Here is a 14950-nt window from a genome sequence, read left to right as displayed (position 1 = left end):
AGTGCACACTTCAGGATGCTCAACCCCCTGCCCCCACTGGCAGCTCCCCATCAGTACTTCAGAGGAGGAGAAAGAGCAAAGAGGACAAGGAACATCAGTGCCAGTGCCATGGTAGCTGTGACATTTTGATTCAGACTAAAACACAAACCATTACAGTTTCAGCCTTTAAACACACACACACACACACACACACACACACACACACACACACACACACACAGTGTGAGATATGCTGAACAGACATCCTAATTCTAACCCTGACTTCCACTGAGGTTAGAGGTCAGGGATGGGGTAAGCACAGAGTGAGGCTTCAGTGTTAGGGCAAAGGAAAAACTAAGGGTCAGGAATGTGTGTGTATTCATTACTTTGTAGTTAACAATGTTTGTACATCTTGACTCGAGTGTTTTATATATAATGAGGAGTAAAGGCGAGAAGGAACTGTGACTTTGAGGGCAACTGCTTTTCATTCAAGAGGCCATATGGCCTTAAGCTGCTGCCTTAACACTTTGCCTTACTCTTCCAATCATGGCCCAAGCTTGGGACCTACACTCCCCTCTCCAGCATCTTCTGCACTGGCTCCCCTGTGGTGTCTCAGCCAGCCCCCAACTCCAACACTCCATGCCCACAAACAGACTTAATGTTCACCTCTCCACAGGCTGCCCCACCCTTGTACTTACGATTGAAGTGAAAGCTGCTGAGGTAAGGAACCTGGCCCAGGGAACGGGCCTTCAGAGCCATTTGTGTGGCTGCCTTGCACAGAGGCACAAAGGACAAGGTATTGTTGGGCTCACACACCAAAGTGACCAGTTTGGGCAAAGATACCTGGCGGGAGAGGTGGCAAGAATTTCAATGCCAAGCCCCAAGTCAGCCCCAGTCATAAGTCTCCAACCCCATGACCTTGTCACTCTTTCCTGGAAGGGTAATTGAAGCCTGTATAAAGAGCCCTTTTAACCCATTCATATTCATTCTCTCCCTCCTCTCTCTCTTCTTTCTTTCTCTCCCCCCCCCCCCGCCACCCCCCCCCCCCCTCACACCATGTTGGAAAAGTATAACCAAGGTCCTGATTAAAATTAGAACAGGAAGAAGTTAACTTGATAGATGAGGGTTTCTTGAAATTTGGAATGTGTGACTTGTAACAACCTTCATTGAGGAACCTTCCAGAGTCAGAGACATGCTGAAGGCCAGGAGGCAGAGCTTACTGGGAGATAGATTAAATCTTAATTCCTTTTCCTCCCATAGCCCTTTCCTCATCTTTGATGCAAATCAGTGCATATGAGCTTCCAAGAATCCTTAGAGGTTGATGAGAATAGTCAGGGAATATAATCAAAGAAGAAACTGCAGCTGGGAGAACAAGTTAGTCAAGATTTTACAGCTAGAAAACTGGCTGATCAGGACTCAGACCCTGGCTTCCAGATCCACACCCAGTGACCCTCTTTTGTGGCACTGAGCACTTCTCAGTGGAACCCCAGGAACTTGTATGGAATGAAATGGAGGTGGGTTGAGGTGAAAGAGACATCACAAGGCATTAGATGGAGGGGGAAGGTGGGATGCAGTTGGGGTGGGGGGTCAGGGTAGTGATCAGGGGAGCCAGGGAGGAGGAAATGGAGAGGCCTGTTTGGCCCTAGCTGTTTATACCATCTGTAGGATTCTAGAACACATTATTTGGATGTCCTCTTCATTCTAGAATAAGAAAAGAAAAGATTTAAATCCAAAACCAATGTTAGCTAAGGCTCTGGATTCAGGGCTTTCCCTGGCTCACTGCTCAGGGTTTTAGAGGCCAAAGACCCTTAACATGTGCCATGTGTACCCTCCTCTTTCCCTCCTGCTCCCAACCATGCCTTCCTCTTGTTCATCCCCCGAGGTGTGCTCCCATCCTTGGTTTCCTCCCTGCCCAGCCCCTGCTCACGGATGGGTCAGACTCCACGATCTTGATGATATAGTTGATTATAGTGTCCCCCTGGGGCAAGACCAAGTAGTTATGCTGGCCCAGCATCTCAATGAAGTTCATCAGGACCTTCGGCACCTGTGGAGTCAAAGACCATCACATGACAAGACAGGAAGGAATGTCAGGGACTGTCAGTATAACCCTTCATATTCCAGGTGAGGACACAGAGGACCAAAGCAGGTGAAGGGGATCAGATCTCCTGACACTAAACCCAATGTGACTCTGCAGTGAGCTCTGGAAAATGACAGGCCACCAGTCACTAAACCTGACCACTTCTGTACTTTGCCCTGAAGTTCTAACTACTTTAGCTCCCACCACCTTCCTGGAGAACTTTTAAGTACTTACCTTGCCCTCACTTATTTCACCAGAGATATAAAAATTAGCAGGAGTGTTGGGTTGGGGGAGAATCTGAGTCTAGGAAAGTCCCCTGGTCTGGCTTTCCTAGGAAAAGCCAGGAAGAAATCCCACAAGTCCTAAGGGCCTTTCATATTCCAGGTGAGGACACAGAGGTTTTGTCACTCCAAACCACTGCTCTCCTCCTCCCCTGTTCCCCTATCTTGTGTGATCCTGAACTGAAGCAGTTTGTGCTATCACTAGCTCTGTCTGAAGAGCTTATTAAAAAATATGGTGTCTCACAAAGTATTAAGTCAGCAACTTGAAAGATAAGGTAGCAGAAAAACACCTAATTAGAGCAGCAGTAAGAAAACAGAATCCAAAATAAAATGAGGGTAATTTTAGGGGCCTCTGAGACAACATCAAGCATACAAATATTCATATCATGGAGTGCCAGCAGGACCAGAGAAATAGGAAGGAATTGAAAACTTATTTGAAAAAATAATGACAGAAATCTTCCCTCACATGGTCAAGGAAATAGACATACAAGTTTACGAAGTGCAGGGAGTCCCGAACAAGATGAACCCAAAGAGGCCCACACTGAAATACATCATAATTAATTGCAGAAGGATAAAGACAAAGAGAATCTTAAAAGCAGAAAGAGAAAAACAGTTAGTTACCTATAAGGGAACTCCCATAGGCTGTCACCTGATTTCTCAACAGGAACTTTGCTGGCCAGAAACAACTGGCAAGATATATTCAAAGTAATGAAAATCAAAGCCCTACAGCAAAATTACTCTAACCAGCAAGGCTATCATTTAGAATCGAATGAGAGATAATGAGCTTCTAAGACAAGAAAAAGCTAAAGGAGTCCATCAACACCAAAACAATATTACAAGAAATGTTAAAGGGTTTTCTTTAAGGAGAAGATGAAAGAATATAAAAAATATGAATAATAAAATAGCAATAACTACATATCTATCACAATTACTTTAAATATAAATGAATTAAGTGCTCCAATCAAAAGACATAGAATGGTTGAATGGATAAGAAAAAGAAAACAAGATGCTTCCATATGCTATCTGCAAGAGAGTCACTTCAAGTCCAAAGACATACCCAGATTAAAAATAGAGGGATGGAAACAAAATGGTAACAAAACAAAAAAAGCTGGAGTGGCAATACTTAAATCAGACAAAAATAGACTTTAAAACAAAGGCTACAAGGAGAGACAAAGAAAGACCTAGCAATTAAACTTTGGATATTTATCTGAAGAAACCCAAAACGTAAAATTGAAAAGGCATATATATTTATATGTTTATTGCAACATTATTTACATTAGCCAAGATATGGAAGCAACCTAAGTATCCATCAATAGAGGAATGGATAAAGAAGAAATGGTACACATATACAATGGAATATGACTCAACCATAAAAAAAAGAATGAAATCTTGCCATCTGCAGTATGGATAGAGCTAGAGGGTGTTGTGCTGAGTGAAATAAGTCCAACAGAGAAAGACAAATGCAATATTATTTCACTTAGTTGTGGAGTTTAAAAAACAAAATAAATGAACAAGCAGAACTGAGACAGACTCATAGACACCGAGAACATTTTGGTAGTTGACAGATGGGAGGAGAGTGGGGGATAGATGAAAAGGTGAAGGAATTAAGAAGTACAAATTTATAGTTATGCAATAGTCATGGGATGTAAAGTACAGCATAGGGAACATAGTCAATGATATTGTAATAACTATGCGGGGTGTGTACTAGATTTATTGGGCTGATCACTTTATAAGTTACATAAATAAATGTCTAATCACTAGGATGTACACCTGAAACTAAAATAATATTGTATATCTACTGTAATTGAATAAAATTTTTAAAGAAAAGAATTTACTCACACACACACATACATGTAAAGAAAAGATGAGAAAAAAATATATATTTATCTTCTCAGACTCCATGTAAGATGTGTTGTTTCAGGACTTCTCTCCCTAAGCAAACTGAATTCTCTGGGGGCAGAATTAATATCTTTCAGAGCTTCATGTCCCTACTGGGCTCACCACAGTACTGCCCACCAAAAAGGCTCAGAAAATATGGAGGAACCACCTGTCCACTTCTCAAACCTTTCTCAGGTTTTGATAAGGCCAAATATAACCCATAGGCAGAAAAGTCTGAGACCAGAAGTAGCTTGGCAAGGGTGCCTTATCTGTCTCTTCATTCCCCCAAACCTTCCCCTCTCCATTTTACCAGATCTCAAGTTCTCAAAACAGCAATTGCCCCCCACCCCCCAAGCCCAAACATTCCACCATTCTGCTCACTGGTTTGAGGTCCTCCTGAATCACCATAATAGTTGAATTCAGCACCACGCGCTGCAGCTTCTCTGTCTGAGGCACTAGAGGAAAGACAGACATACATTGGGGGTGAGGGGGGTGAGGAGGAAGAGAGGTGTCAGTCCCCTCCCTCCCCTTTGTTGCTTTGGGAGACATGAGAAGAAATTTTTAGATACAGTCCTGCTCTTCAAGGCCAGATCAAACCTGAAAGACTATCTTACCCATCTCTCTCTTCAAACCAGACTAAAAAGTGACCTAGGACAGTATTTCATCAAGCTAGCGCTTGTGCCTCAGCCCTTGCCAGGCTCCCACAGCTGAATACACAAGTCTGCCTCACTGGCCATTCTGTTCTGCTCACCCTCTGCAATCTCAACCTTTAGAAATGCCAGCACTGCTCTTTGTCTGTGTGAATTCCTTGTGCTGACTCACAGTCTCTTTCTGCTCTCAGCACAGCTCCTATATAGAATGTATCCCATCTCCTGACTGATGCCTTCTCTGCATTCCTGTTGCCCATTGCCATGCTCACATTTAAGTAACTTATCACATATTATCCTGTATCCTGTTGCTGTGTGAACAGTCTCATCTTCCCTACTTGACAGCAAGCTCCTCAGAACAGGGACCATGTCTAATTTATGTGTGCATTTTCTGTGCCTCATTCTGTGTTAGACACACAGCAAAGTTTTGATGGACACTTGATTAGAATTAAAACCTACACTCCAAGATATGTTCTCTCAATAAAAATGCCTAAAGGTAGGAATTAATGTTACCTACAATTTTGTTTTTTATAATCCTCACCCATGGATAGGTTGCTTTTTATTTTAGAGAAAGAGGTGGGGGGGGAGAGAGAGAGGGAGAGAGATAAACATCAATATGAGAGAGAAATATTAATCAGTCACCTCCAATATGCCCCCAATCGGGAAACATTCTAGAGACCTAGGTATGTGCCCTGATCGGGAATCGAACCCACAGTCTCGTGGTATATAGAATGACACTCCATCCAACTTAGCCACCCAGCTAAGGCACCTCCATTTTTCAAATGAGGAAATACAGGTACAGACTAAAAGTCATCTGTCTCAGTTTGCACAGCTAATAAGAGTCAAAACCAGGATTTGAACCCATTGGGTTTATATTGAGTTTAAAACTGTGCTTTTAACTACTAGATGGGAGTTTGCCCCAGAAAGGAGATTTTCTGAGCAAGATGATCCCTAGGACCAGGCTCAGTTTCTACTCACAGTCCTGGAACACGTCTGTGAATGCTTGAAGGGCGGATTCTATCTTGGCTGGCTCAGAGGACTCCATGGCCGATAGTATCAGGCATACCATCTGATCCTGGTACAACTTGGCTATCAGAGGGCATGAATACAAGGGACTCAGGGGTTTGTGTAAGTGGGAGATGGTTTGTAGAAGAAAATCATGTTCACAGCAAACCACTGATGCCACGAGCTGGGTAAATTAGGGTCTATTAGGTTGGAGAAAAGAAGGAGGAAGAAAGAGAGCCAGTGCTTGTCCAGCATTTACCATGAGCCCAGCATGGGGCAGATGCTTTTCCTGAGCTAGGCCTGTCCCTCCCCTGCCCCACCATGTGCTCTCCCATTAGGTCAGAACTTCTTTCGTGACCATCAGTGCTATAATCACTTTATCATCTTTCTGAGCTCAGGATCACCAAAGGAGAAAGGGAAGCCAATCCCTGGGTAAGGGAGTAGTAACAAAAGAGATAGGGAGGGGAGAATGCCTCTGCCCTTCGAGATTCAGTGAATTCCAGGCAAATTTTACATGGATTACTTTGCATCTTGTCTAAAGGACAGAAGCCCATCTTGGGACCCTAGCACCCCAAGGAGTACAAAGTCTTGAGTACCCAAGGACACATACCTGGAGCTGGGAAAATGTGTTAACTTACCCAGGATGTAGAAAGCCCTCAGGGCGAGGCTGCAGTTCTCCACTGAGTGAGGATCTGATGGATTGACTTTTGCACTCAGCTGTGGGGAGACCAAGGCCATCAGACCCAGGAGTACTGAAAAATCAGCGGCTCTGGGCATGGATGGAGAAACTGAGGTATGCAGCCAGAAAAGGTATAGCACTAGTGCATAAAGAGAACGTGGGAATAGAACCAAGGAACACACCTACACAGCCCCAAAGGAAAGAAGATGTGGCCGGCAAATACACGGAAGGTAACACCTTTTTGCAAAATGTTCAATTGTCCTCTTCCTACTCTAGGCTGGAACAAAGAAGGCCTGCCATTTCCCACAGGCATAATGGATTGGTTTGGACTCTCTGCCCTTAGCCAGTTTACAGGGAGAAACTATGGCCTCCACCCCAGGAAACATACAGAAATGTATGCAATTTACACCATAGAGAATATCCACTCTGTGACCAGAATCCAGGCAGCGAAGCCTGAGGTGTGTGCAGTTAAGGTCACCATGAGAAAACCCTAGGGTCGAGTGGAGGTTGTAACCTGGGCTGGGGTAACCATCACCTCCACAGAAGAGGGTAAGACCAAGCACAGGATACTTTCAGCTTCAAGCGCTTACCTGCTGGAATAGCATGCCTGTAATGTTTTTCAACTGGGATTCCAAGTTTATACCTCCACAGCCGCTGGACGCCAGAGCATTCACCAGTTGGTAGATACACTGTGTGAGTAAGGACAGAGTCAGCCACTCAGTCATACCTTTCCACAGCCTCAGGAAAAGGTTCTGTTCTCAGATCTCCTCTCAGAGGGGGCCCAATATCTTAGTTCACACTGCCCTCTTGGATCTTTTCAGGAAGACCGAGAGGCTAGTTTTTCCATAGCCAAATACAGCCATGACCTGCTGCTCCACCTCACCCAAGAAGCTTCACTTACTTTAAAGTAACTTCAATATTCTACAGTAACTTTTAGACCATGTCAGCATTGTAGGTGTTGGCTGACTACAAAGAAGTAGGATAAAGAAATCATGGCCAGGGAGAAACCAAGATGGCGGCATATGTCAACACCTATATTGTTGCCTTGCACAACAATTTCAAAACTGCAACTAGACAACAAAGCGGACATCATCCAGAAGGAACAGAAAGCTGGTTGATTGGAAATTCTACAACTAGAAGGAAAGAGAAGAGGATACTAAGACTCAGAGAAGCTGTGGAGGACAGAGGTGCAGAGACCCACAAGCAGAAAGGGTGGTGGCTTAATAAGCAGCTGGCTTGCTTGGGGTGTGGGGAAAGGGCAGGCAGCAAGCATGCAGCTAGCTTTCTCTTTCAGGAGGGAAACAAAACTTCCCGACTGCATTGAGTGCCAAAATGTAGGGTAGAATCTCTGCCCGCACAATCTGCAGACTAGCAGTTAGGGTACAGATTTTATCCTCTAACTGGCTAATTGATTACACAGAGCAAATCTCTGTTCCAGGTTCAGAGACCTTCCCTAATGCAACATGCAGACATGTGACAGAAGGGTTAGCACTGGCTGCTCCACTAAAGGAGAAAGCTCAGAGCACATATATGAGGAAGGTAAAATCTTCATATACCAAGGAAAGTGAATTTGAGTTGGTAGTGCAATGGTAGATCACAAATGGTGATCCCTGGGAACTTGTTGCTAATGGGTGTTGCAAAAAAAAAAAAAAAAAAAAAATTCCTTTTGTAAATTTACAAATGCAAATTAACATGTTGAACAACCATGAAAAAAGGGGCCTTTCAGATGCCTATTCTGGAGGGCATAATAGATCAACATCTCCAACTTCTTTACTCTAAAATCCATCACTGTATAAAACTGAGGCTAGATTCCCAACGGTGTCTCCCAGTTAATGACTGGGTATGGCAGGTCCACTAAAGCAGGCCTACACAAGCAATATTTAAGATTTTTCTGATGGGTAACATTGGCTCAATGACTCCCTGTTGGCATTGAACTTTTTTTTTATTTTTTATTATAAGATCTACACTTATAATCTAAGACTCTCCTTTCTTCTTCCCTTCTCCCCTTTATTCTCTCCTTCCCCTTCTCCTTATCAATGGTCAGACCTGCTACTCAGTGTGATGACTCTCCCAGCCTCCTTTGGCCCTTTCCCTGTTTTGTCCTCACAGGTGTTCCTCCAATAAATCTCTTGCACCTCAAATCCATGTTGGTATCTGCTTCTTAGAGGACCAGACTAAGACACATATTGAAGACCCAGAGAAGTCCTACAGTTAAGAAACTTGTTTAATTTTAAACTCAGCATTTCCCACCCATTTTACTAAACAACACACCTTTTTGTGGAATACTCATTAGAAGTTGGGGGAACTCGGTTTGAGAAATGCCACTGAATTAGAAGGAAGACTGATTCCTAACAATCAGAGAATTTGAGTTCTGGTTCTTGATCCTCTGCTCATAAAAATATCTAATATGTGTATAACATTTCTATCACAGGCATAACCCTGCAATGGCCCTTAAAGTCCCAGATAACTGATGTACACACACCTTCTACTGGTTTTTCTGTCAGGCGCTAATCTAGGTGTTGATGTGAAGGGATTTTGCAGATATAAGTAAAATCCCACACTCAGTTGACTTTAAAATAGGGAGGTATTCCAGGTAGGCTGGACCTAACCTCATAGGCCCTTTAAATTTGGGTCCAAAGGTCAGAGACAGGGAAGTTAGAGAGTTTCAAAGCATGAGGTGAATTCAACAAATGGACATGGCTGAGTTCCAGTAAAACATTTGTTAGAAAAATGAGCTTCAGAATGGATTTGACCTATGGGCCAAGCTTTGCCAACTCCAGAATTAACTACTCAATAAATATGAAACACATGAACTAGTCAAATTTCCTTCTCACTCACAACCCAATCACCTGGGAAATGTAGTAAGGTGTCACTTCCATGGACATCAAAATCATTAACAATCGGGTTAATCGATTCACTTGGTTCTTGAGTTTGAATGGTGGCATAAGGAAGAACAGGTGACCAATTATCAACAGAACCTGCTCTGTCACGTGTGCCTAAGGAGATAAAGAAACTTGCATCAGGAAAGGGATGAAGGCAGACAAACCCTCGGGGGTTTGCTTTATTCATCTTTGTATGACCAGGGCCTAGCATCATGCCTGGAAAATGAGAGTAATCAATAAATGTAAATCACACACTTAACAAATAAGTGAATGGACAGTGCAGTGTTTTGTTTACTCTATATTTTTCATGAGAATGGTAAAAGGAGACTGAGCAGAATCACCTGCTGTCCCAAAGACCCTCGGGAGTCAGCCTTCTACCAGCAAGTGGACAAACCTGAGCCCACCTTTGGCTCAAGCCTTACTCCTTCAGCCTGTCCACCCAACCCCTGTTATCCCCCACTCCCACCTTGTCCTTGCTCTTCAAAGACCAACGGTTGAGGAAGATGCGGAAGGTGATGTAGGCCTTCATGGACATTTCCCTTTGAGTAAAGCCCATCACCTTATCTTTCCAAGAATCCAGGTGCTTCTGGGCAGTGATGACCAATCCGTGGAATACTGTACGGAGAGAAGGGAGCCAGAGCTTCCCATCACCTTTCCCTTCCCACAAAGTAAAGCATACACACCTAAAAGTACAGTCCTCTCCTCCCCAACCCACAAAGGACGTTGGGGGTCCTGTGCTGGGAAAGACTAACCTGTCCACCACCTCTCCAACTATCTTTCCTCTCCCCCCATGCCTAGTTCCAGTATAGGCAGGGAAAGTGAAAGAGAAAGGCTGTCAGCACCTACAGGATCCCTATCAAGTTTGCCCGTTGCCTCAAACCAGGCCACGAAAGGTCAGATGGAGAAGAGCATCTACTCCCACCTGGCCTGCTCTCAGCCATCACTGCCCCTTCCATAGACTTATGGGATCCAACTTCTCATAAGAGACCCAGTCTCTTCCTGGCCTTCTTTCCTCCCTCCCTGATTCCAATTAAGCCTTCCCCAGGTCCTCCTGACCCTTACCATGACATATCGCCAACATGTCATCCTCCTCTTGGGCCAACCTCAGAAGGGGCAGGATGTATCTCCATATAGAACCGATGTAGGAAACTGTATCTGAGAGGAAGAGTACAAGAAAAACATCCCATTCCAGGGAAAGCAGCCTCCCGCCTTAGTGTACAAAATCTTATGATTTGGGACCAGGAGGTTTGGGTTCGGATCCTAGCTCTGCCTCCAAAGAGTCTGCACAGCCCAGACTAAGACACATAATTTATCCTAGTTTCCGTGTCCTCAACTGTTAAGTAGGACTACAGTTCCTAACGTGCCCACCTCACAGGGCTGTTGGGAAAATTAAGCTCAATAATGTTAGCACAACATACAGATACAAGGTACTGCGACACCTTATACATGCACACTCCCCTCCAAGGACCCTTACGAAACAGAGCTGTGCTGCCTGAGGCTCTTCTCACTGTTCTAAAGTGAGAACATTTGCCCTGATTAGATCAGAGACACATTTCCAGCTTCTGTGCCGTGTCCTCTGCGTTGGCGATGCAGCCCAACCCATAAGTCTTGTCATTTTGAACCTAATGCCCAGAAGGCCAGCTGACTTCCCACAACCTCTCTCTGGCCCAAACTCCAGGTGGTAAAGAAAGGGCAGGGTCTGTTATTTGTCTGGTGACTTGATTTTTTTTTCACACTGTGTGATTGAGGGGAATAGAGTGGCAAGAAAATTAATGCTGTCACCAACAGCCACCAGGATGGAGATTGTATGGTGATTCTCTGCTTCATCCTACTACACTATTACCTTCCAAACCTCTAATCAAAATTGAAACTTCAGGTTCCCCTAAGCAGAGCACTCTTCAGTTTTCTTTTGCCCCTCCCCACCTCTGTTGAATAGGGGCTTTCTATTCAGCCTTCCCTCTAGTTCCCCAAGTCTGACCTCCAGCCCCACAGTCTCCTGTGCTTTAATAAGCTCTCCTGTGCCACTCCTGGTCTCCAGGAACTCCCTCCTGAGTTCCCATCAGTCCCACAGGGATGCTAGTTTGCCCCCTCCCCTCTACACACACACACACACACACACACACACACACACACACACGAATAAACTAAGTGAAGATATACAGTGAAAGGAGTCAGGAGAATAATGTAGCACTCCCATGGCCTGCTGACCCTGTTTTTTGTTGTTGTTGTTTGTTTGTTTGTTTGTTTTCTCAGACTAGCACTTCCACCACGGAGAGCAATACCTTGGGAAAGGTTTATCTTCCCCACTGCAACCATGAGGCTCCGTGGGGGCAGACAGTATATATTCGGTCGGTCCCATAGCTTGACAATGATCATCTCTGGAAAGTGGGACCCCAGAGCCATTATGACCGCTGTAAACGTCTTCTCCATTTCTCCATTTGTCTCCTGGAAAAAGAAAAACTGTTCCAAGGCTAATCTCCAAGACGAGTCCCTCAGCTTCTGAGAATTGGCTTTGGTCAGTATGTGGTTCTCCTCTATCCAGAGGGTAGTAACTATCCTATTGCATCCTACAACCCCATTCAACATATACCTTCCCCTTGAGAGAGGGCAAGAACTTCCTAGAGTGTGCGAGAGGGCAGGGAATCAAGAACTCTGCAAAGTCTCTGGGCTTGTGTGTTGGGGTGGGGATGGGGGTTGGCATTTACAGCGCACAGAGCTTTCCCTGTAGCAGCAAGGAAAGGGGGGTAGATTACTGAGGAAACTTTGAAAAGTTCTGATCAGGAGACAGGTGTGCCAAAGAAGGCAGGTAAACTGGAAGAACCTTGCATGTAGACAGTTAACTGAGAAAATCAGAAACCAGACTTACCCAGTACCAGGAAATTTAAGAACAAAAGTATCTGGATAGATGAATAGGTAGTGTTCAGTGCATGAATGTTCAGTGCAAAGTTGGGCAGGCAGGCAAGTAGGTGGATTTAAATAGGTTAGTGAATAAATTGAGATGATTAGCTGAGTTGCAACAGCAACAGTGACTGCCTGAGATATCCCAGGAGGAGGATTAGGACAGGTTAGATTTTGAGGCCCAAAGCCTAAATCCTTTCCCTCTTTCCATCTCACTTCTTTCACCTTACCCCCTTACTTCATTACTTTACTTCTAGCTCACAGTTCTTGAGACATAGGCTCTAGTATAAGACACAGGCTCTAGTAAATTGTTTAGAAACTTGAGGTACTCATCTCTCAGATACCACTTAATTTCAAAATGCCATCGTCCACCAGAAAGAAGGAATTCCTGGTGTTAGGCCTGGAATCCTTTCTTCCCCCACAGTCCCCAACCCACAGGCATGGGCTCCTCACATTTCTCCTCAGGTAGTTGATAAGGACACCTGTAATTTTCTGGCATAATGTAGTAGACATCTTAGTATTTAGAATTTTGACTTCCAGTAATTTGAGGTTTTTTATTATATTGTCTTCTGACATCTATAGGAGAGAAGGGATTCAAGAAGAAAGGAAGGTTGAAGGATGGGGCTTTAAAAGAAAGAGAGAGAATAATGAGTCATGGTAGAGAAAGAAAGAGGAGGACTGAGTTTAGAGAGAAGATTAAAGCTGGACCCAAGTTTGAGGGAAAGCAGGTATGGGTTAAACTAGGGACATGGGAACCTGACCTGGAACTGTGAACGGACTGAGCCGAGTAGTGACTGGAAATTCTTCCCACTCTCCTGACACAATGACTATGCACCCAACCAGCTACCTTTATGGAGGTGGTTCCACCCTGGGGCTGGAGCCAGGAAGATGTCTGACATGTCCTCACCTGACCTCCACGTGAAAGTACCATCAAAAATTTATGGATGTTTTCTTCTGAGATATAATTGTTCACTTTCCCTTTAAATTTCTCTGAGGGAAGTGCCATAGCTCTTAATATCTCTGTAAGGAGTAAAGAGGGTTAGTAGAGGGGAACTGTTTCTCTCTTACTAGATTAGGGTTATGTTTTTCTTTAAAAGTGGGTAACATACAATAGTATGATGAAAACATGCAAAAATGATGAAAAACCAGAAGACACAAATTTGTTGGCTGGTTATTACTTCGCTGCTCACTATCAATATGTCCTTTGGCAATTCATTAAATCCTGGAGATTCTATTTTTTATATAAAACATTAATATAATAAAAATCAATATGAAGATCCTAAGAGATGGGATACATGCTATTAGGTATCAACTTTTAGGATCTTGGCCTGCCCATTGGATCACACTTTTCCTTTAATTTAAATATATCTTTATTGAGTTCAGAGATGTAGGGAGATGGGAAGAGAACTAGAAACATCAATGATAAGAGAGAACCATTGATAGGCTGCTTCCTACACACCCCCTACTGGGAATCGAGCTCAAAACCAGGCATATACCATGACCGGGAATTGAACCTGGTGGTTCCTGGGCAATGCTGGGCTGGATCACATCTTTTCTGTTGAGATAGTAAGTGCCTTCAATGACTGAGAGTATGAGAGTTGGGAAAGGGAAGGGATTATCCACAGGACAATAAAAAATAGGTTACTATATACTAAAAATAAATAGAATGAAATAAGAATTTATATTGTAGATTGATATGAAGAAAAACCAATTGGAAATTTTAAAAGAGGCAAAGAAGCATCTAACAGACTTTCAAACTACAGCGGGAAGGTAGGGGAGGATAGGGGAAGTAAGAAAGCAACCAAAGGACTTGTATGCATGCATATATAAGCACAACCAACAGACACAAGACACTGGGGGCAGGGGACCAGGGTAAATGCGAGTGGGGGGTGGGGTCGGGGAGGTCAGGGGAAGGCCAGTGGGGGAAAAAAGAGACATATGTACTACTATTTATTATTCCTTAAACAATAAAATTTAAAAAGTAGGCATTAAAAATTTAAATCTCTATAAATAGGATAGACTAGTAGTCAAGACTGAACACAATTAAAGAGAGAATTCATAAGTTGGAAAATAGTTCTGAGGAATTCACCTTATAAGAAATACAGACAGCCGAAACCGGTTTGGCTCAGTGGTAGAGCGTCGGTCTGCGGACTGAAAGGTCCCAGGTTTGATTCCGGTCAAGGGCATGTACATTGGTTGCGGGCACATCCCCGGTAGGGGGTGTGCAAGAGGCAGCTGGTCGATGTTTCTCTCTCATTGACGTTTCTAGCTCTCTATCCCTCTCTCCTCCTCTCTGTAAAAAATCAATAAAATATATTAAAAAAAGAAAAAAAGAAAAAAAGAAATACAGACAAATAAAATAATTTTTAAGCAAAGAACAATTGACACACTATAAGATAGTCTGAGGAAAGCTCTAGAAGAATGGATGAAAGTAATTTGAAAAAAGGAGAATAATCCTCATATGAAAAGTGTACTCTAAGTACTCACCAGGATAAAAGATAAAATGATGCTTTAGTGAAACTGAAGAATATATGGATAAAAATGAAAATTCTCAATACACTAGAGTAAAATAGCAATTACCTACAGAGGAATAACAATCACATTGAGAATTACTTTCTTTTTTT

The 14950-nt window shown here is 43.5% G+C and overlaps 1 protein-coding gene across 1 annotated transcript in view; it reads right to left on the bottom strand.

Annotated features, from left to right (window-relative positions):
- LOC311619689 (maestro heat-like repeat-containing protein family member 1) overlaps positions 1 to 13332 on the bottom strand; it is a gene marked incomplete at both ends in the record, with an annotated part of 59482 nt that extends 46150 nt beyond the window's left edge. Inside the window, 13 exons of the mRNA XM_084878241.1 lie at positions 678 to 822; positions 1636 to 1680; positions 1907 to 2023; positions 4597 to 4670; positions 5841 to 5951; positions 6506 to 6584; positions 7137 to 7235; positions 9396 to 9536; positions 9895 to 10043; positions 10491 to 10583; positions 11711 to 11873; positions 12780 to 12902; positions 13234 to 13332. Coding sequence (XP_084734367.1) covers positions 678 to 822; positions 1636 to 1680; positions 1907 to 2023; positions 4597 to 4670; positions 5841 to 5951; positions 6506 to 6584; positions 7137 to 7235; positions 9396 to 9536; positions 9895 to 10043; positions 10491 to 10583; positions 11711 to 11873; positions 12780 to 12902; positions 13234 to 13332 — 1438 coding nt within the window. The remainder of the gene's footprint in view (positions 1 to 677; positions 823 to 1635; positions 1681 to 1906; positions 2024 to 4596; positions 4671 to 5840; positions 5952 to 6505; positions 6585 to 7136; positions 7236 to 9395; positions 9537 to 9894; positions 10044 to 10490; positions 10584 to 11710; positions 11874 to 12779; positions 12903 to 13233) is intronic.
- Positions 13333 to 14950: the final 1618 nt, after the last annotated feature.

This window comes from Pipistrellus hanaki (assembly GCF_964339955.1).
Source record: "Pipistrellus hanaki genome assembly, chromosome: 3".
NCBI classification, from domain to species: Eukaryota; Metazoa; Chordata; class Mammalia; order Chiroptera; family Vespertilionidae; genus Pipistrellus; species Pipistrellus hanaki.
The sequence above is the reverse complement of the archived record's forward strand: the minus strand, read 5'-3'. Positions and strand labels throughout refer to the sequence as shown.